Below are 25655 nucleotides of genomic sequence, written 5' to 3'. Positions count from 1 at the left end.
TGTTTATCCTCACACCAATTACCGTTAACAAACAACCCATGCAATTGATTCCTTGCTCTTCTCCATTTAACAGTCGAATGAAAAAACCTTGTATTAAGGTCCCCCTGTTTTAACCATTTTTGCCTAGCTTTCTGAAACATAATCGCCTCCTGCTTAAACTTTGTTTTGTTAAGTTCAGCAAGGAGAGCCTTTCTTTCTTCCCCTTCTGACTTAGCTAACCCACAATCATCGTCACGTGTGTCTAAAACATCAATCCTCTTTTTCACTTCCTTACTAGCTAGATTCACATCTCCGAAGACTTCTTTATTCCATACTTTTAAATCTACTTTTAGCTTTTTCAATTTTTCTTTGAACACAAATATCCCACCTTCTACGACCTCATAAGAAGACCAACTCGAACTCACAAAATCCTTAAATCTACTATCTCTTTGCCACACATCCAAACACCTAAAAGGTTTCGGACCCCAGTCCACGGACGCCTCTTTAAGTATTACTGCACAATGATCAGAGATTGATCTGCTTAACACGAACTGCTGACAATTTGGCCAAACTTCCAGCCATTCCTTTGAAACAAGCACCCTATCAATTCTACTTTTTACCATTCCATTAGGCTTGTATCAAGTAAACTTCCTACCAACCAACAGGATATCAACCAATTCCGATATTTCAATAAAATCATTGAAACCTTTTATTTCTCTAGAATAATCTTACTTCGACATCAAACTCTTCCTTTCCTCTTGTCGTCTAATAGAATTGAAATCTCCAATAATACATCAAGCCTTTGACAATTGATTCATTCTGACATCACTGATTTCCTTCCACATCTCCTTCTTTTCCCGTAAAGCGCCAGAGCAATAAACATTCACTATAGTTACAAATACCCCATTACCAAACTTCCAAAAACCTTCAATCACCGAATAATTCCTTCCATTTACAAAACTAATCATCTGAAACGACTTATTACTCCACATTGTGAGAACCCCACCTGCACTGTTTAACGCTTTGTTCTCAACCCAACCAACTTCATTAGACCCCCAAAGAAGACAAACCTTCTCCCTGCTGAAACTAGAACACATCGTCTCTTGTAAGCACACCATATCCACATGTTCCTTGCTAATCAACTCCCTTAAATAATTTCTTTTTAAGGTTCCTCCTAACTAGTGGAAGTGTAAGGGTGAGGTTATATTTGGTTCGACTTGTAAAAGTGATGGAAACATATCATAATATTCTTGTTTTTTATAAAAATAAAATAAAATGTAGTCTCTTTCTAGTATTAGAGTTTTCTTAAAAATTATTTCCATTTTTATTTTCATCTTCGAAAGCTTAATATCATATTAACTACTCTTTATGAATTATAGCCTTATGTCTTCTAAATATTTTTAAATAATTTATACATACATTTATTATGTGAACAAAAATAAATGAATAAATTAAGAAATGGTATAACTATTTTATTAAAATTGTGAGAACTAGTTCTAATTTAGTAGAGATGTTTATTTAAAATAAAAAATAAAAAATAAAAAAATTATTTTTATTTTTATGTTGAGCATAAAAAATTATAATTTATTTATATAGTAATTTATTTTCAAAACTTATAATTCTTTTAAATTTTCTCTATTTTATGGAGTTGATTTAGATATTTTTCTTGATTAAATAGTGTCACTAAGGTGGTAGTAGGGTGATGATCAACTCTGATAGATCAAAATTCAACAAAGGATAACAATGCAGGACGAACCATACAGACCGGCTAGCAGTCTGCTACCAAAAAGCACGAGACAAGTTGACTAATCTAGCATGCTGATCCGCTTAAACCTGTCTCTCGCATAACTCGCAGTCCACACAGGTCGACAGTGGGGCGAGACGGGTTGACCCGCTGACCCGCGTAAATAAAATAATTATTATTATTTTTATGGGTAGCCCTAGATCAAGTTTAGACTCACTAAGAGGGAAGAAGTGCCGATCACCCTATCTTGAGACACATTTTGTAAGGTTGGAGGATCCCACTCATCGCATGGGAATTTCAAATACAAATTTATAGCATAAACAAGAAAATTAAAGCATTCTCATTTATAATGAAAACATTGCATTAATTGACTTTATTTTTACCAAAAGTAGTGGAATTTGATTTTAAATCTATGTAAATGAACAACTTTTTAAAATATTAAGAATATGGGTAAGTTGTAAATGAATAACACGACTTCATTACAGACAAATCGTATTACTTAAATACACACGATTTGATATTCCTTAAGTGAAATATTTTTTACTTATACAACTTTAGTATTGATGTTAAAATGTGAGTCAATCATAAATTTGATTAACCTTAATTAATTTTATCTTATTTACATTAGAGTTATGCCGGGAGGGAGTTACGACTTCAATTCAAAACTTTTTTTTCATTTACACTTGAAATTATTCGGTGAGCACGACTTCACTTTAACATGTTTTTTTTTATTTATTTATTGAACATTTTGAAATATCAACCAACCCCACTTTTATTTTCCAAAGTCCAATACTTTTTTTCTCTCTCGTGTGCCGATTATTGCATACATTATATAGAGTATTAAGTATTCATCAAGTTCATTCTTGTATTTGCACTCACGCTTTTACTTGAGTCTATTATTTGACTCCTAATTGAAATAGGGAACCTCCCTTTCGTCTTCTTCACTGCTTCACCACTTTCGGCTTATTGGTAAGTTTAATCGAAAAAACTTTGATTCAGGGTTCTGTTTTTGTTTCAAACTCTAAAACCCTAACTGTTTCAACTTCAATTTCGTAGATTTGATTCAGGGTTCTGTTTTTGTTTCAAACTCTAAAACCCTAACTATTTCAACTTCAATTTCGTAGATCCGTTTCGCAAAATGAAAACCATCAAATCAAAGCATTGTTGGTGACAGTCGAAAATTAGCCTTCAAATTTTCTCTGAATTCTCGTTTTCTCGGAAGTCGAGAAGGTAAATCTTTATGCACTTACTCTGGGAATTTTTTTAATAGAAGAACAAACTATAGGATAGGAATAAAAGAAAATACAGTAATTTTTTTTATCGACAATAAATAATAAATAAGTATAAATCATTTTAGATGTGATTCAATCCGTATACAAGAATTCATCCTTGTCACGAGACTTACTTTAAAATCTGTCAAAACAGAACTCTCATAAATAACTGTAAATAATATGAAAAATACATAAAAAGTTCATATTTAACTACTCATTTATGTTTTCTCACCAAAAACTTTTAATAATAAGTAAATAGCGACAAATTCAAAACATTTTGTGTCCATAATTTTATGTTCAATTTATGAATCTTGTCATCAAATCATATGAGCAAAGTCCTCGTAGCAATTCTCCAAGCTTCTGAATTCTTTATCAGGATACAGAGTGCTAATCTCAGATATTATTTCAGTGATATTCATGATTTAATTTGAAAATTATATTATTCATTAATACTTTGTTTTAAAAAATTATCAAACTCAAGTTAAAGCTGTAGCAAAAGTTTATATTCTCAACATTAACGGGAAAGAGTTGAAGTTGATGAAAGAGAATCTCGCTGACATCGATTGGAAAATCCTAATGTTAATTCAAATGAAGAAATGCAATACGTGAAGCATTCTGAAAATATTACAAGAGAGAAAACGCCTTGAAGACACACATATAAACTTTCCATATTCAATATCTAATATGAAAGAGAAGATAAACAATGTTAGATGGAAAAGATTCAAAGTACAAAAATATTTAATGTCATGGAGATAATATTTAAAAATCAAATACAAGGTAAAGACGATTGAAATTTCATCAAAACAAATATTTCCATTTTGATTAATTTAATATATTTAAATTAAAAGTTATATTTAATTACTATCTTAATCAATAAATTGTTATACAATTTTTACTTATAAATTTTATATAATTTATATGACCTTTTTGAGGGTGGAAAAATGATGAAATGCACACTCTACGTCATAATAAATTGGAAAATTGGATGAGGACACGTTAAAACCCATAAAATAAATTCTTGCTTGACATCCTTAAATAATAATATTTATTTTACTTTTTAATTTAAAATTTTAATTATTATAGAATTAAAGTTGGTTGTTAATTTTTTGAAAGAGTGTAGAAAAAACATTTTTTTAATAAATTTATGAATAGTGATAAGTTGACGTAAAGTCATCTTCATAACAACCAAATAAATTAATATTTTAACTATATTTACTTTAAATTTTAATTTAAAATATTATAATACTATTATAAAGAGTTGTTGAATATGTATTATTTACTCTGTAATTTATATATGAGCTTCTAGAAAGAGGCTGGAAATGTAGAATTTACACAACACGCGGCAATTATTAGAAAAAAAATGAAAAGACACCCACAACAACTTCACTTGTCTCTATTTAGTATTTATTCAGTGTTTGCTTTCCACTTTCACACCCATTCTCTCTTTCAACAACTTTTGCTTTCTCTAATGGCTTCTAACGCCATCATCCAATACACCTCTTCTTCTTCATCTCCTGCAACTCACATCTACGACCTATTTGTCAGCTTCCGCGATGAAGACACGCGCAACAACTTCACTGCTTTTCTCTTTCATGCTCTCCGTACGAAAGCCATCAATGTCTTCAAAGATGATGAAGATCTCAAAAAGGGTGAATCCATTGCACCCGAGCTGCTGCAAGCCATTCGAGCCTCTCGACTTTTCATTGTTGTCTTCTCACAGAACTATGCTTCCTCCACCTGGTGCTTGCGTGAACTGGCGGAGATATGTAACTGCTATGAAACTTGGCCAAGACATGTTATTATACCTATTTTTTATGATGTTGATCCTTCGATGGTGCGCAAACAGAGTGGATGTTATGAGAAAGCATTTGCAGAACACGAAAAGAGATTCAAAGAAGATGGAATGAAGATGAAGGAAGTTCAGAGATGGAGAGAAGCTCTCACACAAGTGACCCATCTCTCTGGTTGGGATATCCGAAACAAGTGAGTAATCGTTTCTCGTTTCTCATTTCAAGATATTCATCAGTTATATATTTATTATGCAGTGAGTTATATACCCGTCAATTTATTTACTCCTTTCTAAACTACAATGCAGAGAATTGAGAGATGTTAGGAATTTAGGAAAAAGTAGAAAACACATTCAAATTGAGTCCCAATACTTTAATGAAAATAATATTTTCAAAGTTAAAATTTTTACGTTATTGTTTTTTTTTTCTGTAAATGTTAAATTTTCAGGTCACAGTGTGAACAGACCGAAGAAATTGTTCAAAAGATAATAAAAATTTTGGGTTCAAAATTGTCAAGACTTCCAAAAGATGAACTGGTTGGGATAGAGTCTCGGGTTGAAAATGTAACAAATCTTCTACAATTAGAGTCCGTTAATGATGTTCGAGTTGTTGGAATTTGTGGGATGGGTGGCATAGGAAAGACAACTCTTACTCGAGCTTTATATGAAAAAATCTATCATCAATATGATTTTAGTTGTTTTATTGACGATGTAAGCAATATTTATCGAGGTTCTGGTTCATTAGGTATACAAAAACCACTAATTTCCGAGTCTCTAAATGAGAAAATTCTTGAAATTTGCAATGCTATTGATGGAACATATTAGGTGTGGACTAGGCTGCACAATGCAAGAACACTTATAGTGCTTGACAATGTTGATCAAGGTGAACAACTTAAGCTACTTACAGGAAACAGAGATATACGAAGATGTGTAGGTGGAGGGAGCAGAATCATCATCATTTCAAGGGATGAACATATATTGAAGATACATGGAGTGAATGATGTTTATCAAGTCCAACCGTTGAGTTGGAAAAATGCTGACGAGTTGTTTAGCAGAAATGCTTTCAAAGTTAATTATATATTGGACAATTATAAACAATTGGCATGTGAGGTACTTTCCCATGCTGAATGCCATCCCTTGGCAATTGAAGTAATTGGGTCATCTTTGTTTGGTCAAAATGTCTCACAATGGAGAAGTGCACTGGGTAGGTTAAGACATAATAAAGATAGAAATATTATGGATGTTTTATGTATAAGTTTTGATCAGTTGGAAGAAGAAGAAAAAGAAATATTTCTTGATATTGCATGTTTTCTCAACAGTGAACATGAGGGTATGTGTTACTCAAAGGATGAAGTGGAGACAATTCTGAGCTTCCGTGGATTTGATTACAAAAATGGCATACCAGCTCTGATTGAGAAATCTCTAATAACATGTAGACTTGGGTATATTTATATACATAGGTTGTTGAGGGATTTGGGACAGAGTATTGTTAGAGAAAAGTCACCAAAGGAGCCTCTAAAGTGGAGTAGGTTGTGGAATTACAATGATTTCAAGAAAGCTATGTCAGAGAATGAGGTAAAAATAATTGATTGAGTATAAATCTTACATTGCCATTTTTTTTCTAGAATATGAAAACCCTTCGAAAAGTATAACAATGTTATTCTTTCTCCATAATGTTGTAGGCAACTGGAAATCTTGAAGTCATATATATATTGAATGTATTTGGAGTGTTTCGGGGACTGTGAGGGCAGATGGTCTATCGAAAATTAGACACCTTAACTTGCCTAGTCTTGAGGGTGTGAACTTTTCAGGAAGTCTGAATCATCTTTCGAATGAACTAGCGTACCTTAATTGGAGTGAATATCCTTTCAAATGTTTGCCTCAAAGTTTTCAGCCAGAAAAACTAGTTGCAACGCCTTGTTGATAGCTTTATTAAACGATGGAAAGGCACAAAGGTAATGTATATTAATTTTCTATTTTTTTAAAATAAACAAATTAAATGACAAATACTGTCTTTTAATTTCCTTTTTCTCTAGCTAATTAAAGAAAACCCAAATTTCATTATTAATTTTGTCTTCTATTTGCTAATCATTGTAGCCATTGCATAATTTGAAGTTTTTGGATCTCTCTTACTCCAAACAATTAGTTGAGATGTCAGATGTTAGAGAGGCCCTAAATCTTGAAATGATAGAACTTCAAGGATGCATAAAGCTCCAAAAAATCAATCCATCAATCGGTCTTTTGAAAATGGTTGTTGTTTTGAATTTGGAAAATTGCAAAAACCTAGAAAGCTTACCCAATACCATATTGGGCCTAAATTCTCTTGAATATCTTAATGTCTCTGGCTGTTCAAAACTGTATAATAATGAGTTATTAGATGAACGAAGGAACACAGAGCATTTGAAGAAGCTTTGTTTAGTTGAAGCTCATATTCTTTCCCAGTTAACATTCTCTCTCACTTGTTTGTGTAAACTCAATCTAAGCTTCTGTAACTTAGTACGAATCCCTGATGTCATTGGGAAGTTAAGGTGCCTTGAATGGCTAAATTTGAAGGGAAACAATTTTACTACACTTCCCAACCTCCAGAACCTTGTCAGACTGTATCATTTAAACTTACAACATTGCAAGCAATTGAAACGCTTGCCTGTTCTCCCTTTGCAAATCGACTACTTCTCATAATTTTGCAAGCTTCCACTCGCATATTCCACAGATGAAGAAATGATAGGATTAATCATTTACAATTGCCCAAAATTAGTTGAGAGGGAGCATTATACCAGCTTGATTTCTTCGTGGATGATAAAAAATTTTCAGGTGTGCATGCTCCTTCCTTCCTCTTTCCTTCTTTTAATCTTTTTTTTATGTCGAAAAACATATACTAACGCATAACGTTGTACGCTTATGAGGTGAGGTGCTTAGAAAATGAGCAAAGAAGTTACATGAATCCATGTGTTGGAAGTGTTATCCCAGGAAGTGAAATACCGAGGTGGTTCAATAATCAGTTTGTGGTGAGCACGAACAATTCAATAAGGATTGATGCCTCTCCTTTTATGCATGACAATAATTGTATTGGTGTTATGTGTTGTGCAATATTCCACATGGGCAATGAAAGGGAGATGACTGGTAATATATCCACGGATCATAAACATAGAATTCCTCTAGTCAATTTGAGAACAGATCTAGTCATTGACCAGTCAGATCATATGTGGCTATTTTATTTGTCTCGTCAAGATTTTCATGTGCAAAGTTATTACTGTAGATGGTACAAATCTTATAATGGTGTTATTAGTGTGAAATTTAAAAAACTGATAATGGACGATAGCCAAATCTACCCGAGAGAAAACCAATATGTTAAGGTGAATGTGAAGAAATATGGGTATCGCTGGGTATATAAGCAAGATCGACAACTACCAGTTTCATGTACTTAATATTACTACATAGAGTCATTATATTTTTGTTTTCTTCTTTAGTGTCTTACAAATGCATTTGAGATTTTGATCCACAAAGTTATATTGTCCTGTGTTGCAACAAGCGAGAGAGTTACTAACTTCACTATTTAATAATAGCTCAAATACCAACAAACTCTATTCATATGGGTTGCACTTAATAATTATATAATTATGGAAGTAGGAAGAAAAAACCTTTTATAAATGCCTTAGACCAAAGACTAAATATCATGATACTTTTACTTATAAAGACATATATATATATATATATATATATATATATATATATTATGCCAACGATTCAACGAGGGTACTATAGTTTATCCATAGAATTTTAAAATCTTGATTTATTAAAATTTAAGTAAAAAGATATAATTTAAATTACTATAAGTTTTGTAATATTAAAAATATAATAAAACTATTTTAACTTAAATAATCAATATTTAAATATTAAATTTAATTGAGTAATTAAAAAGATATTCATTCTAATCAAGATACCTTAGTTCATTCGAAAGATGACTGAGACTTTCTGAAAAATCCACATTCATAAGTTTAAGCAACTTAATACACTAGTACAAAAAAAGAAAAAAACGTTCTTTATTTAATGCGGTTCTGCGCTTAAACGCATTAGTAAAAAACGCGGTGACATTTTTTAAATTAATTTGATTTGCAAATGCGTTTGTTTGTATAACCGCATTTGTAAATCAAGCTCTTTGATTTACAAATGCGGTTATACAAACAACCACATTTGTAAATCAAAAAGCTTGATTTACAAATGCGGTTTTTACGTTTAGCCACATTTGTAAATGCTTTTTACCCTAAATATTTTTATGCGCCTCAACAGTTTCATAGTTTCTTTCAGTTCTTTCGTTTGCGTTGTTCATCTTTTTCGTTTGCCTCTCGTTTGCGCACTTCATTGCATTGGTCGAAGGTACGTATATTGATTCCAGAGGTTCGCTTTCTTCCTTTTAATCTTCACATTGGCATTCGTTTTTAATGCCTTTCGTTTCCTTCCATTGTTGGTCGAAGGCACTGTTCCATTGGCTCTCCGTTGCTGCTCCGCCATTGCTTCCGCTGCCGCTGTTCCTCTTGCTCCCCTACCACTCTTCACCACCAACTTGGTTCACGCACAAGGTTGGTTTTTAAATTTTTAATTTTTTTTTTCATTTTTTTGATTTTGTTTTATGTATTATAATTTATTGTGTATTTTAAATTTTATATTATTTAGTATTTATTATATTTTGAATTTGTATGTTTTTTATGTATTATAATTTGTATCTTTCAAAATTTATATTATTATAATTTATAATTTGAATTTGTATTTTTTTATGTATTATGTAATTTATATTAAAATTTATATTATTTAGTAGTTAGTTGTTACTTTATATGTTATATTTAGCAATAATACGTTCTGGTATTGAGTCTGAGTGTGTTTGACCCTTGACAAACGCGTGAGATAGAACTCTGATATAAAAATTCTAATTATTTCAGAATATATAATGGATAGAAATTGGATGAATTATGTTCGTATAAGTGAGGAGTACGAAAGAGGAGTAGAAGAATTTATACAATTTGATCAACGTAACACGATTAATAGTGGTCATGATGGAGCAAAGATTAGGTGTCTATGCGTTAATTGTTTGAATGGAAGGATACTAGATGTTAATATAATGAGGGAGCACCTGCTATGTGATGGGTTTCTTTGATCCTATACAACTTGGGCATGGCATGGTGAATTATTAAATTTACCACGTGTTTCCGTAACTGAAGAAAACGTGGGGTCCACCATGGATGAAATAGCACACGATGATGTAGATGATGATCGATTGGAAGACATGATTCGTGATGTAGGAGCTGAGTCTTTTGCAAAAGCGCATGGATATGAAAGTATGTCAAGCGATGCAGAGACTCCATTGTATCCTGGATCAACTAAATTCACACGGTTGTCGACGGTGTTAAGATTGATGAATTTGAAGGCAATAAATGGATGGACTGATAAAAGCTTCACGGAATTGCTTCAGTTGTTGAAGGATATGCGTCCAGAGGGAAATACTCTACCTAATCGTAATTATGAGGCCAAAAAGATTCTTTGTCCAATAGGTATGGAGTATAAAAAGAAACATGCATGTCCTAATGATTGTATATTATACCGGAAAGATTTTGAATTGTTGAAAAGTTGTCTGAGGTGTGGGTTATCACGTTATAAGTTGAAACAAAAAGATGATGATACTATTGAAGATATAGAAAAGCATGGACCCCCAATGAAGGTTATGTGGTATCTTCCCATCATTCCAAGGATGAAGCATTTGTTTGCAAACCCAACGATGCTAAGAATCTTAGATGGCATGTAGATGAGAGGAAATGTGATGGCATGTACCGACATCCAGTTGATTCTATTCAGTGGAAGAAATTTGATGATGAGTTTCCAGAGTTTGGTAAAAAATCCAGAAATATCCGACTTGGTTTAGCTACAGACGGAATGAATCTGTTTGGTAATATGAGTACAAATCACAGTTCATGGCCTGTTTTACTAGTTATTTACAACTTACCTCCTGGATTGTGCATGAAGCGAAAATACATGATGTTGTCTATGATGATATCCGGTCTGAAACAGCCAGGGAATGATATTGATGTATATCTAAGTCCTCTAATTGAAGATTTGAAGTTAATGTGGGACCAGGGTGTTGAAGTATTTGACGGATTTGCTAATGAAACTTTCAACCTTCATGCCATGTTATTTTGCACCATTAATGAATTTCCGGCATAGGGTAACTTATCAAGTTATAGTGCTAAGGGTCATAAAGCATGTCCAATATGCGAAGAAGACACTGCTTCTCAACAATTGAAACATGGAAGGAAAACAGTATATCTTCGGCATTGGAGGTTTCTTAGAAGTCATCATCCTTATCGGAGGTTGAAAAAAGCCTTTAATGGACACCAAGAGGCTAGTGGTCCACCAACTCCATTAACCGATGTTGAGGTTTACGAAAAGTTAAATAGCATAGACCACACCTTCGGTAAGTAAAAAAAAAAGTCATATGTGACAAACATTTAGAAGAAGAAATCAATCTTCTTTGATCTTTCGTACTAGTCGAGGTTAGAAGTCAGACATTGTATAGATGTAATGCATGTTGAGAAGAATGTGTGTGATAGCTTAAATGGTACACTTCTCAACATTAACAGGAAGACGAAGGATGGTCTAAATGCTCGTTTAGATTTGATTGAGATGAACATACGCGGCGAGTTGGCACCCATAGAAATGGGTAAGCGTGCATATTTGCCCCCATCTTGTTACACAATGTCAAGAGATGAAAAAAATAGTTTTTGTCAATGTCTAAAGGGTGTGAAAGGACCACAAGGACATTCCTCAAATGTGAAGAGCCTAGTGTCAATGCAAGATTTGAAGTTAATTGGGTTGAAGTCTCATAATTGTCACATCTTGATGCAACAGTTGTTGCCGGTAGCTATCCGTGGGATCTTGCCAAAAAATGTTAGACATACCATAACTCGTTTGTGCTCATTCTTCTCTTCGATTTGTTGTAAAGTCATTGATCCATCAAAACTAGATGAACTTCAAAATGAAATTGTTGTTATCTTGTGTGAATTGGAGATGTTTTTACCTCTGTCTTTTTTTGACATCATGGTTCATCTAGTGGTGCATCTGGTAAGAGAGGTTAGATTGTGTGGACCAGTGTACTTAAGATGGATATATCATGTTGAACGGTATATGAAAATTTTGAAAGGTTATGTGAAAAATCATTATCGTCCAGAGGCTTCAATGATTGAAAGGGACATAGCTGAAGAAAGTATTGAATTTTGTTCAGAGTACATGACAAGCAAATCCAATAGGTGTTCCAGCTAATTCATGGCACCACAGGCGTTCTACAAGTAAATGTTTATGTGGTGTGAATATTGTAAGCAAATCTCGATCAGAAGTCTTGCAAGCACATTTGTACATATTGAATAACACAGATGAAGTTATACATTACATAGAAGCTCATAAAGCCATTGTGAAGGCAAATAACCCAAGACAAGCAGAGAAATGGGTCTTGATGGAACATAATAGAACTTTCATGCCTTGGTTTAAAGATGAGGTGTTCAAGGATTCAGCGGTATCAGAGACTTTGACCTGGTTGGCTACTGGATTGAAGTTTGATGTCATCTCATGTACAGCGTACGAAGTGAATAATTGTATATTTTACACAGAGTCCATGGATGAAAAGAGTACAATTCAAAATTCTGGTGTTACTCTTGAAGCCGAGTCAATGTAGTTTTCGACTTCCAAAGATACAAATCCAGTACTTGGATCAATGGCATACTATGGGTTTATAGAAGAGATATGGGAGGTTGACTACACTAAGTTTTCCGTTCCAGTTTTCAAGTGTAAATGGGTTGACAATAAAAGTGGGGTTAAAATTGATGATTCAGGATTCACACTAGTGGACTTTCGAAAGATAGGGTATCGAGATGAGCCATTTATAATGGTTCAACAAACATCTCAAGTTTTCTACGTGAAAGATCCTACGTCAGAACATTGGTATGTCGTTTTACACGGGAAAAACCAAGGGGAGGCCATAGATGATATTGAAAATGGTGACCCCCGTTCATTCACACCAATGATAATTAATAAAGATGACGATGTACTTGATGATGTACATGCAACCCGTAAAGACCACAGTGAAGGAATTTACATATCAACTTTCAACCCACATGCAACCTGTAAATAAGCATTTAGATTTAGAATTTTATGTATTATTTTTATAAGATTTTAATTCAATGCAGATTAACTAATGTTTGTTACCTAATATTTTTAACAGAGACATGGATGACGATCAGACCCCACTCAAACCTCGATCCGGACGAGGCAGTAGAGGACCTACTAGATTGAAGCATCTCGCATTGAGACGTGCTGCTGGTGAGAAGACACGTGTTGACATTGACGTCAACACTGGAGTGGCTTTTGGTCCTAAAGCAGATGAGTTTATGAGCTATCTTGGAGTTGTTTCTCGTGAGAGGCTCTCCATTCTGATTAATTCATGGGATGAGGTGTCAGAGGTCGACCGGAATATGATCTGGGAGGATGTTCTGGTAAGCTTAACATTTTGATATAATGCTTTTTAATATTCATTGATTAATTTTAATTTGCTGATGTTATTTTGCAGGCAAACTTTGAAATTCCTGATGTGGAACCGCTTCGATCAAAGATTATATCCAATATCGGAATTAAATTTCGTACCTTTAAGTCAAGACTGACTTCGAGATACGGTCTTTGCGACCTTAAAGACGAAAATCCATGTTTAAAGTACAAACATATTGATGAAGAGACATGACGTTTTTTTAAAGAATGTCGTTAAAATGAGGATTGGATGGTTAACATTTTTTGTTTATATAACATTAATAAGTTTATCTTATTTACTTCACTTTGTTTATTTCAATTATGACAGAATTGTCGGAAGAAAGCTCAAGAGATAGCTTTGAAGAATGTTACCTCGCACATTATGTCTCGTTCGGGGTATCGAAAACTTGAGCAAGCACTGATGGTGGAAAATGAGAATGAGCAATCTAAACAGGGGACGTTTTCTGAGAATGTGGAAACAGGGGTCACTTCTCCTCCATCACCACCTTTTCGCCATGTAAAATGGAAGAGGGCCCGAATTAAAAAGTCGGGTGCACCAAGTTCTGAGTAATCCGGGGTTATCATCGAAAAAATTGTAAGCTATTTTTGTTATTTTCATTTATTTTAAAGCATTAATTATATTAAAAATTGATATGATTTTTGTCTACTCTTGTAGGATTCCTTGGAATCCGACGATAAATTTGTTGTTGAAGGTCATCACAATATCCTGGTTGAAGCAATTGGACGACCTGAGCACTGTGGTCGTGTTCGTACAGCTGGACAAGGGGTTGGAATTAAACTATATTTTGGAGTTTCAGAACGACAGTCATCCTCCTCCTCCAAAGAGAACGAAACTCAATTGAAGACTAAGATACGTGAAGAATTAATGGAGGAGATGAGAAAGGAGATTGATTTGATGCAGCTAGAGATGAAAAAGGAGAATGATCGAATGCGACAAGAGTTTCTATCGCAACAACTTTGTGCTGAGCCGATTGAACCCCTTGTTAGTCGCACTCCTAAGAGCACAAAGGGGAGTTGTGCGGCTCCTCCAACATCAGGGGATGATATCATTGGGCAGACGAAGGATTGTGAGCTACTAGTAGTGGGCGGCAAACTTCCTCGGGTGGTGGCCCTTGGAAAAGTCTATCAAGACGCCACCACCTTACATAACGTTCCTCTCTCCCCTGATGTGGCGAAGGTAACAGTTGAAAAAGTACGATTTCCTGATGCTCGTGTTCCACTACCTTCAGATGAGGTAACCACTGTGACCGATGCATTTCAGACATTCGTTGCCTGGCCCAGAGACCTCATTCGATTTATGCCTGAACCTCATGTAATAATTTCATTTCATTATATTATTTTTTATTTATATTTCTATGTTACATATAATTTAATACAAATGTTCTTTATCTTGTAGAAACCTTTTCGGGCACCAAGTTCGGAGAAGAAGCGTGAGGTTCCAATTGACAATCTTATAGCTTCATTAGGTCTCATTGCTAGTTAGATTGGTAATGAACCTTTTCCTGTTCCGTGGGATGATACATTTTCTCAAATAAACACTGAACGGCCACTGATGATGTACAACACAGATTTATTAGAATTTATACCTGGGAATCAGGAGCTCAATATAAGTATAATTCAATTTTTTATTATGTAAGTATCTTTACCTATTATTCAATTTACTTTATGTTAAATTATTATTGATTATGTTTTAACTAAAAACTTGTAGGTTTTTGCATAGAGTCTGTATCACTGAGGGGAAGGAAAATGTGTATGGATTCTTAGATCCTGCATATACTAATCCCGTTGGACCAAACTCAACTGAGACTCAAGCATACATCACTAACACCCTGGAAAAAGAGGGAAAACAAATTTATTTATGCCCTTATATTAATGAGTAAGTTTAATTATATGTCATCAATTATTACTATTTCATGTTTTAAATATTTACTAACTCTTTTCATGGATGATATAGGTATCATTGGCAGTTTCTTGTCTTATCAATGGTTGATAAGACTACTGTGTGGTTCTATTCCCTACACAAGAAGATTCCCACAAAATTTAAGGATATCATTGATATGTAAGTACAGTATAAATTTAACTTTGTTTGTTACTAATTAACCATCTACTAATGAGGTTTTTTGTATTAACCAATTCATGGCGTGGATATAACATCCTAAAAGGTCGATCCAATTCAAATAATTTGAACTACATAAGAATAAAGGTTTGTAATTTTTTTCTTTCTATATTATCATTGTTTATCAATATACTAACATATTACTTTTTATTGAATTATAGTGTAATAAACAACCAGGAAGCTATGAGTGTGGCTATTACATTATGCAATGGATGATTACCATTATAAGACTAGGTGTTAAAACTGGTTGGAAAGAGGTAATAACATGATATGTTAAATCATTTTTATAATTCTTGAAATATATATATATATATATAAACTAATTTAAGTAAACTATATTTTGCAATGCAATTATTCACGGAAGAAACACCAATGAATTTGGAAGGCATTTCATATGTTAGAGATTCTTGGTCCACATATTTCATAAATTTTTATAACTCTAGCATAGTTAATCAATAATGTAGGTTTTATTATGTAATTTGATTACTTGTAAATGTACATTTTGATTCTCTCAATTTATCTCTATATTTTTGTATTTGTCTGGCTGGGTTTGATCATTGTGCAGGTTAATTTATATGGTTTAGGGACAATACAAATTGCACTTTAAAAAAAAACACTATTTACAAATGCGGTTATTTACCAAAGCCGCATTTGTAAATCAAAAAACAAGATTTACAAATGCAGCTATTACCAAAGCCGCATTTGTAAATGTGATTTACGAATGCGGCTATTACCAAAGCCGCATTTGTAAATGTGATTTACGAATGCGGCTATTACCAAAGCCGCATTTGTAAATGTGATTTACGAATGCGGCTATTACCAGAGCCGCATTCGTAAATCTTAAACCTCTAAAACCCTCAGCTCATTTAGAAGAATATACAAATGCGGCTATTTGAAATAACCGCATTCGTAAATCACATTTACAAATGCGGCTCTATAGCCGCATTTGTAGCTCTCTGATTTACGAATGCGTGCTGATCAAATGTGGCTCTATAGCCGCATTTGTAAATGTAAAATAGCTGCATTTGATTAACATTTTTGCGCTAGTGATAAGGTGTCTAATTTTTGATACACCATCTATCCTCGCAATCCTCCCAACTTGCAAATCATATCCAAGATATATGTCCCAAATCTTTCAACAACCCATGCATATAAATGATCCCATCTTCACATGTTATTAGAGATTTCTCAACCAAAGCTTGTATGTCATTTTCATAATCAAATCCATAGATGCTTAAAATCTTCTCCATACTATCCTTAGAATAAATATCCACTACAAGAAAATCATAGAATAAAAACCAATTTTAGAAACAAAAAATAATTAGTTGCTATATTGACTAAATTAAAAACCATTTTTAGAGACTAAAAAAATTTTGGTTTCTAAATTAGTTTCTATTATTGATAAACAGTTTCTAAATTGATATCTAACTAACTACTAAAGTTTTTGCTACCAAATTTAGAATCTAAATAATTGGTAGTTAAAACCTTGGTAGCTAATTAGATATCAATTTAGAAATTATTTATAAAAAATAGAAACTACTTTAAAAAATAATAATTTTTTTAGTCTCCAAAATGGTTTCTAATTTAATCACTATAACTACTAATTATTTTTTGTCTCTAAAATTGATTTCTATTTATTGATTTTATTGTATAAGCACAGAATATCAAGAAATATTTCTTTTCCTTCTTCTTCCACCAGATCAAAACATCTACTTAAAACATCTATAGTGTTTCCACATTTTTTATATTATCCAATAACCTTCTCCACTGTGAGACATTTTGACCACACAAAAATGATCCAATTGTTTCAATTGTCCAAGGATGACATGTGAAAGTAGCATGTGAAAGTAGCTCACATGCCACCTTCAAGTAATCGTCCAATTTATAATTAACTTCATCTTTGAAAGCATTTTTACAAAACAACAGCGCAGCATTTTTCCTACTCAACGGCAGAACTTCATAAACATCATTCACTCCATGTGTCTTCAATATAAGTTCATTCCTAGAAATGATGATGATTTTGCTCCCTTCACCTATGCATGTACGTATATCTCTGTTCCCTGTAAGCAGCTTAAGTTGTTCACCTTTATCAACATTGTCAAGAACTATAAGTGTTCTTGCTTTGTGCAGTCTATTCCACACCCAATATGCTCCATCAATAGCATTAAAAATTTTAAGATTTTTCTCATTTAGAAACTGGGAAATTAGTTGTTTTTGTACACCTAATGAACCACTATCTCTATAAATATTGCTCACATCATCAATAAAACAACCAAAATCATACTGATGATAGATTCTTTCATATAAATCCCGAGCAAGAGTTGTCTTTCCAATACCATCCGTTCCACTAATTCCAACAACTCGAACATCATTAACTGGCTCTAAATGTAGAAGATTTGTTCATTCTTCAACCCGATACTTTATTCCAACCAGTTCATCATTCGGAAGTCTTGACAATTTTGTTCCCAAAATTTTTATTATCTTTTGAACAATTTCTTCTATCTGTTCACACTGTAACCTGAAAATTTAATATTTACAGGAAAAAAAAACAATAAACAATATAGTTTCAAAATATTATTTTGATTAAACAATATATAATTGGGATTCAATTTGCATGTGCTTTTGTACTGTTTCCGAAATTCCTAACATCTCTGAATTGTAGTTTAGAAAGGAGTAAATAAATTCAAACTGTGATGAATGTTGAAACGAGAGAGGATTACTCACTTATTTCGGATATCCCAACCAGAGAGATTGGCGACTTGTGTGAGAGCTTGTCTCCATCTCTGAACTTCTTCCATCTTCACTTCATCTTCTCTCAATCTCTTTTCGTGTTCTGCAAATGCTTTCTTATAACATGCATTCTGTTTGCGCACCACTGAAGGACGAACATCATAAAAAATAGGTATAATAACACGTCTTGGCGAAGTTTCAAAGCAGTTACATATCTCTGCGAGTTCACGCAAGCACCAAGTGGAGGAAGCATAGTTCTGTGAGAAGACAACAATGAAAAGTCGAGAGGCTTGAATGGCTTGCAGCAGCTCTGGTGCAATGGATTCACCCTTTTTGAGATCTTCAACATTTTTGAACACATTGATGCCTTTTGTACCGAGAGCCTGAAAGAGAAAACCAGTGAAGCTGTTGCGCGTGTCTTCACCGCGGAAGCTGACAAATACGTCGTAGATGTCTGTTGCAAGAGATGAAGAAGAAGAAGAAGAAGCCATTAGAGAAAGCAAAAGTTGCTGAGAGAGAGAATGGGTGTGAAAGTGGAGAGCAATCACTGAATGAATAAATAGAAATTCAAGTGAAGAATGGGTATTTATTATCACGTTGGCGCGTTTCATTATTCCACCTTCTTTCTACGAATGGTCGTATAAAATGAGTGTGAAAGTGGAAGCAAACACTGAGAAATAGAAATAAGTGTTGTGAGTGTTTTTTCATTGAAGCTTCTCCCACTTAGCTTTTGTAATAATTGCCGCGTGGTTGTGGAATTGCAGAACTAAACTAAATAATTGTAATGTATGGATGTTAACAAAGTTTTTGTATCAAATTTTGGAAATCAAATAATTGAATGTTAAAAGTATTAACTAATTAGATATCAATTTAAAAACTATTTATCAATAATAAAATTAATTTAAAAATTAATAATTTTTTATTCTCTAATTTACTCAGTCACTATAGTAATTAGTTATTTTTTTAATATAAAATTAGTTGGCTCTTAAATGGTGTGATTTATTGTTATTTTTATTCATATTCATTGTTATTTGTTAGGGATATACACATAATTTGTAATATATATAGATGTTCTTGAGTTGTTTATATATTTTGTTTTTCTATATTTCACATGTTTTTTTATATACTTAATTGTTTCTGTTATTTTTTTCTCTCTTATTATGAAAAATATTTTTTATTGTTTAAAAGTGTTTAAACAATATAATATAATCTGAAATGTGTATAAAGTGTTTAAAGTTATATCCTGTTATTTTATTATAGATATGGTCATTCTAATTTTTTATTATTTTAATTTTCTATTTTACAAAAGCAATTTTTTTCTTCTATATTTTCATGAGGAGGGTGATTTAATTCATTATTCATGACATATCATGGTAGTAAGTAAAGAAAAAGTCATACAAGACTTGACTTGACAAGTATCATCTGATTAAAAGATTAAGAGAGTGTTAATGAAACAAATGTATTTTTTAATATATTTAACAATTACGATGTGTTTTATACTTTTTAACTTTTCTAATTTTTAAAGGTAGAATATATATACAACAGAGCTTCCAAATTAAGTTTGAAAATCTTAGTCGAAGAAAATTATTCAATCTCAAAACTTTCTGTTAAAAAGATATACAAGAGCTAGTCTTATAATAAAGAGATTGTAAAGTTTTTTTTTTTTTTTTAGGTTTGTAAAAATATATAAAGTAGTTATAAAGTTTTAGTTCTTTTATTTTTTATTAAAATAAAGAATGATGTAAATAGAACAGAAAGTAGAGTAATAGTAAAAGAACAAAGCAAATAAAAATGTAGACAACGAATAAAAATGTAGATAACGAAGACATGAGACTTCACATTTCCTCTCTTTTTTCAAATTTTTTTTTCTTCTAACTTTGTGTTTTTTCATATTTTTTTATGCATTGAAATTGTTTGATGAATTGTTTGCATCATTTAGTTGAATTCAGTCTTTGGTGTTTCTTTTGGTACAATTTCAAATCACCGTGCGAACTTTCTCGACCATAAACTTGACCATATCAGGGGGATTCACATTATGTAACATAGTGACCCCTTCAAAGACATTCCCTAAGACCATCAAGCGAAGAACATAATTATTATCCATATATGACTTGCACTAGCTTATGGAGCCAATGTCATCCCCTTATGTTTGTTTATTGCACTACAATTCAATATTACCAACCTAATTAAGATATTTATTTTACAAACAAAACAAGCAATGAATTATTTAATCAAATTACTAAAAACCTCAAGATGCAACCATCAGCTTTTGGAACCTCGTAATTGGTCGATCCTTCAAAATGGTATATCTAGTGTAGTGATAATTGTCGTTTTGTTGTCAAATTAAAATGATTCCAACGTAGACATGTTTAATGCTAGAGAGATGATAGTATAATTGTGGTCAGATGATCCCAAGTTTTCTCCCAACGAATACAATAGTGAAATCAGTAAATCAATGTTTAGAATCTATCTGCAAGTAAGAAAAGTTAGTAATAACAATAATGATAAAAAGGGAGTTGAGATACTTGTGCAGAAAACATAAAAAAGGTATAATTACCTTATATGTCCCTATATTTAGGGTCAGTATTCAATTTAGTACAGTGGTTTTTTAAAACAAATCAATTTGACCCTTATGTTTTTTAAAAAATATCCAAATTGGTCCATTCCGTTAAGTTTTCACCAACAACGTTAACTATTGATGACGTGGCGCACACACTGATATTGGTCTGCACACGTGGCGCACTGAGACTAGAGTCTTGGGTCTCCATTAATTCTTCACCTTCTTCACCAAACTTCTTTTGCACCCAACTTCTTTTTTACCAAACTTCTTCCTCACCATTAAGTTTTAAAAATAAATTACTAAATAAATAAATTATAATTTTTTATGCTCAACATAAAAATAAAAATAATTTTTTTTATTTTTTATTTCTTTTTTTAAATAAACATCGCTACTAAATTATAACTAGTTGTCACAATTTTAATAAAATAGTTATACAATTTCTTAATTTATTCATTTATTTTTATTCACATAATAAATGTATGTATAAATTATTTAAAAAGATTTAGAAGACATAAGGCTATTGTCCCGACCAGTCCTCGGTCATCAGCCCATAGACTGACCTCAGACATCGCGCACCGATGCTTGGTGATGGAAGGAGGCCACGTGAGGTGGGCCCCAGACGCACCTACCAGGGAATTGGTTAGTCTTTGATATTTGTATCCTAAGCCCCGATGTTGGAGATCGATATCGAACCCCACCAGTAAGGGAAGAAGATCGAACATCGGTCGTTAGGACGTTGTACAGGGCCACGTAAAGTGGGCCCAATGAGATAACGGTTTAAGAGAAGATATATGTGGGAAGCCTAAGAGGAGGGATCCATGCATGTGGTGTGTATGACGCACGAAGGCGCAGCACGTGTGGATAATCCTAGGAGGCGTTAAGGCTCATTAGGGTTAGGCTTTCCAGGGAAAGCCGCATGCATATCACGTGAATACTTAATGATAGCTTGAGCTCTTCAACTTGCGGTTTTTGTGGTAGAATTTGTTGAAGCTTCAATGGATTATTGATGGAACAAGGCTCTCCTAAGAGTTGTGGTAGCCTTGGAGGTGCATGAAGAGTAGGAGAGTGAGAGAGGTTCGGCCAACTCTCTTTGTAGGTGAAAGGTTTGAAGATTAGAGACCTAAATCTTAAGCGATTTTAGGCAAGGGCGTAAGAATGACACATTTTGGCAGCATTTCATTACTCAAATTAATCTTGTGAAAACATGAGGTAGGCTCCTCCTTATATAGCCTTGGAGGACCGGAAATGAAAAGGTAATGAAAAGGAAATGCTAGCCAAATGACATGTAAATGTGGTATCTAGGAAGTCACATGGTAAGCATGAACCAATGGTGACCTTTGGTGCGCCTAAGCTTACCATGACCCGCCTAAGTTAGCTTAGTAGCTTCTAGAAACCGTAAGCTAACTTAGGTTGGCTTTTAGAAACCAACATTTATCCTAATTCCAATTTAAACAATTTTATAAAAGAGAAATCCTATGCTACTTTGACTAGAAAGTAAAAAGCTATTACACACTAGAGTTTATGGCATGTAAAATGTGTCATTTTGACCCCTCTTTGACTATGACTCTAGTGGTTGCCTCAATGTAGCATTTTGGTGGCCTCTCCAAGGGTTGGTGCTGGGGCCTCTTAGGTGAGGCTTCTTAGACACTTTGAGCCTTTGAAGACACACCGTCTAATCGTGATTAATCCACTAATTAACAAAAGTGAAATGTAATTACAACTCAAGAAATGCAAAGAAATTGAATTGCACAAATTTAATTTCAGCTTGCTAAGCTATGCACTCCTTAGGCTTGTTTTTTCTCTTCTTTGTTGTGCTCTTCAAAGTGTATGGTGTGTTTTTGGTATTTGTATTTGTTGTTGGTCCTTGCCTTGAACCACTTATGATTTAAGCAATTAAATTCTCCAAAACAGTACATACTAAGTAGAGCTAGACTCTCCTCAAGTCAATTTCTACTCAACAAGCACCAATTGAAATTTATCCACCAACAATATAGAGGTCAAGAAAAGAAAACAAGAAACAATTAAATTTTTAAAAACAGCACCACTGCAATTGGATTTAATGATATGACACAACTAGAAAGAGTTCAGAATGATATTGGAAAATCAAATAAAAAATGGGCACTCAACAAAGGACAACACACAAAAGGAACCTAAGGAATGACACTAAAATTGATTTGAAAAACCAAAACAGCACTACTGAAAAATTATGGTTCCGAAAGCGTGACTTCAAATATTTATGTTGATCTGGATATTTTGAATTTGCTTTTGAAAATTTACACACAAATGATTCAGAATCTTAGCAAACTTTTGGCGCTAGAATTACACCAAAAGCATGCACCAATTAATTATGATAAATTTTTCAAAATTAATGTCTAATTACCGCCAGTTTTAGTGCCAAAATGCACACTTTTTTGTGTGATTTATCTTCTTTTTTTCTATTTTTCCTTTTCGACTGATTTTTTTTTTCTTCTTTTTCTAACACATCAAACCACTGAAATCCAGAATTTCATAATTTTCTCTCAACGTATTTAATTTTCATAACACAAAACAGCCAGAACAAAAATTGTAAAAACAGAGGATTCCTAATTCTGGAATTAAAAACAGAATGAGAAACTACAAAAACACAATGGAATGAATGTTATAGGAATTTGTATGGATCTATCATACAAATATGAACTCAAACTAAAAGGAAAAATGCACCAAAGGAACAAATCAAGTCAGAATTCAAATTAAACACTCAAATCAAAACAAGAAACAAATGAATCAAGAAAAGTACTACTAAGATTTGTTGACATTCTTGGAATTACATGACTAGACAAAACATATAGATTCAGAAAATAAAATGACTCAAGAACATCATATGAACCGAACAGAAATTCAAACAAGACTCAAGTAACCTAAAATCAAAACAGCAACACAATTCACCATAGATTCCTACACAAAAATTGAAAATAAGGTGCTCAAGAACAATTTGAACAATTTCTACCGATTGAAATGCTTAGAACAACATCTAAATCAAAGTAAAAATGTAAAAACAGCAAGACAACATGAACAAGAGATGAACAACATGAAAATAAGAAGAACTCAAATAGAAAAAATGAAAATAGAAACTTATCTCTTGAAGACCATAGCTTTAGATACCAAATGATAGCTTGAGCTCTTCAACTTGCGGTTTTTGTGGTAGAATTTGCGAAAGCTTCAATGGATTGTTGATGGAACAAGGCTCTCCTAAGAGTTGTGGTAGCCTTGGAGGTGCATGAAGAGTAGGAGAGTGAGAGAGTTTCGGCCAACTCTCTTTGTAGGTGAAAGGTTTGAAGATTAGAGACCTAAATCTTAAGCGATTTTAGGCAAGGGGGTAAGAATGACACATTTTGGCAGCATTTCATTACTCAAATTAATCTTGTGAAAACATGAGGTAGGCTCCTCCTTATATAGCCTTGGAGGACCGGAAATGAAAAGGTAATGAAAAGGAAATGCTAGCCAAATGACATGTAAATGTGGTATCTAGGAAGTCACATGGTAAGCATGAACCAATGGTGACCTTTGGTGCGCCTAAGCTTACCATGACCGACCTAAGTTAGCTTAGTAGCTTCTAGAAACCGTAAGCTAACTTAGGTTGGCTTTTAGAAACCAACATTTATCCTAATTACAATTTAAACAATTTTACAAAAGAGAAATCATATGCTACTTTGACTAGAAAGTAAAAAGCTATTACACACTAGAGTTTATGACATGTAAAATGTGTCCTTTTGACCCCTCTTTGACTATGACTCTAGTGGTTGCCTCAATGTAGCATTTTGGTGGCCTCTCTAAGGGTTGGGGTTGGGGCCTCTTCCATCACTTAGGGCACCCACGAAGCAGATGGTGCTAGAGATTAGGTGCACAAGTTGGTACCCAAGCAGCCATTCTGACATTCGTTGCACTCCAATTAAGGGAGGGTTCATGTGCCAGATACGTTAAGATTCTATGAATAGCGGCGCAAGGACATTCTCCAAGGAAACCTAGTCAGGGATAACTACACAAAGGTAAACCCTAGTTTTAGCCTATATAAAGGGTGCCCAAAACCCTAGTAAGGTACGTATTTTCTAAGACTGAAGCTAATATACACACTTGGTGTTTCTTTGCCCTCATACTGACTTGAGCGTCAGAATGCTAATGGCCGCTAGGGCGCCCCTTAGACTTTGCAGGTGAGAGGTTTCTTGATCAAGAAGGCACGTTTCTCAGGCAAGACTGAAGGGCGACAGGAGTCAACTGGCGAAGCAAGTCAACCGGTAGGAACAACTATAATTCATGAAGAGTAGTTAATATGATATTAAACTTTCGAAGATGAAAAATAAAAATGGAAATAATTTTTAAAAAAACTCTAATACTAGAAAAAGAGTACATATTTTATTTTATAAAAATAAGAATATTATGATATGTTTGCATCAGTTTTACAATTCATACCAAATATAACCTCACTCGTAAATTTCCACTGGTACTTTTACATAGTCGATTTTATAATGGTTTTTTTTTTCACTTCCGTAGTTTTTAAAATAACCATTTTATTCTTCTTAAGATGACTTTTAAATTATTTGTTATAGAAATTTTTCAAAACAAGCATTTTAAAATTTTTGAAACATGATATTTGGAACAAAATTTCTCAAATGTAATATATAGAGAATTTCTCAAAAATTAGCATTGCATAATCTTCATTGGGTTTGTATGCAACCATAGAATTCTTAGTAAGTTGCTCATTTATTTGAGAACTTTGTTTTTATACTTTGACTAAACAATAAACAACATTTTCAATAACTTATGTCTACAAATGTATTTATAAATTATTTTTTTATTGACTGTAATAGGTCTCATAAGGTGTCTAGGCCAAACTATAAATGTTTGACATGTCT

General features: G+C 33.2%; 1 protein-coding gene and 2 pseudogenes across 4 annotated transcripts in view; 2 read left to right on the top strand and 1 right to left on the bottom strand.

Annotated features, from left to right (window-relative positions):
- The window catches only part of LOC137813844 (disease resistance protein Roq1-like), a 61978-nt pseudogene extending 43143 nt beyond the window's left edge, over nucleotides 1-18835 (bottom strand). The window contains exons 1-2 of the transcript XR_016516186.1: nucleotides 18201-18835; nucleotides 17522-17994 (exon numbers count right to left, since the gene is read on the bottom strand). The product of XR_016516186.1 is annotated as a disease resistance protein Roq1-like (transcript). The remainder of the gene's footprint in view (nucleotides 1-17521; nucleotides 17995-18200) is intronic.
- On the top strand, nucleotides 2509-16798 carry LOC137819567 (uncharacterized). 2 transcript variants are annotated; one of them, XM_090296235.1, is made up of 12 exons: nucleotides 2509-2692; nucleotides 2848-2953; nucleotides 9086-9154; nucleotides 9253-9357; nucleotides 13041-13311; nucleotides 13386-13934; nucleotides 14016-14672; nucleotides 14757-14992; nucleotides 15069-15236; nucleotides 15315-15419; nucleotides 15523-15563; nucleotides 15638-16796. In XM_090296235.1, exons 5-6 carry the CDS (start codon nucleotides 13045-13047, stop codon nucleotides 13551-13553), a joined length of 435 nt encoding a protein of 144 aa, XP_090152361.1. In that variant the 5' UTR covers nucleotides 2509-2692; nucleotides 2848-2953; nucleotides 9086-9154; nucleotides 9253-9357; nucleotides 13041-13044; the 3' UTR covers nucleotides 13554-13934; nucleotides 14016-14672; nucleotides 14757-14992; nucleotides 15069-15236; nucleotides 15315-15419; nucleotides 15523-15563; nucleotides 15638-16796. The 2 variants fall into 2 exon arrangements, with proteins under 2 accessions (XP_090152361.1, XP_090152360.1); XM_090296234.1 differs by lacking the exons at nucleotides 2509-2692; nucleotides 2848-2953; nucleotides 9086-9154; nucleotides 9253-9357; nucleotides 13041-13311 and having other exon boundaries at nucleotides 13567-13934; nucleotides 15638-16798.
- On the top strand, nucleotides 4414-8283 carry LOC150024213 (disease resistance protein Roq1-like; annotated as a pseudogene). Its single transcript, XR_016516187.1, has 5 exons — nucleotides 4414-4977; nucleotides 5230-6355; nucleotides 6463-6735; nucleotides 6878-7593; nucleotides 7710-8283. The product of XR_016516187.1 is annotated as a disease resistance protein Roq1-like (transcript).
- Nucleotides 18836-25655: the final 6820 nt, after the last annotated feature.

This window comes from Phaseolus vulgaris, chromosome 10 (assembly GCF_051622355.1).
Source record: "Phaseolus vulgaris cultivar YP4 chromosome 10, ASM5162235v1, whole genome shotgun sequence".
NCBI lineage: Eukaryota > Viridiplantae > Streptophyta > Magnoliopsida > Fabales > Fabaceae > Phaseolus > Phaseolus vulgaris.
Note: the sequence above shows the minus strand (reverse complement) of the source record. Positions and strands in the feature narration are given on the sequence as shown.

Excerpts from the sequence above, each read along its gene's own strand:
- LOC137819567 (XM_090296234.1), top strand. The coding sequence starts at position 14,226 with ATGGAGGAGATGAGAAAGGAGATTGATTTGATGCAGCTAGAGATGAAA. Across the intron at positions 14,673-14,756 it reads GATTTATGCCTGAACCTCAT|AAACCTTTTCGGGCACCAAG; the intron begins GTAATAATTTCA and ends TTTATCTTGTAG.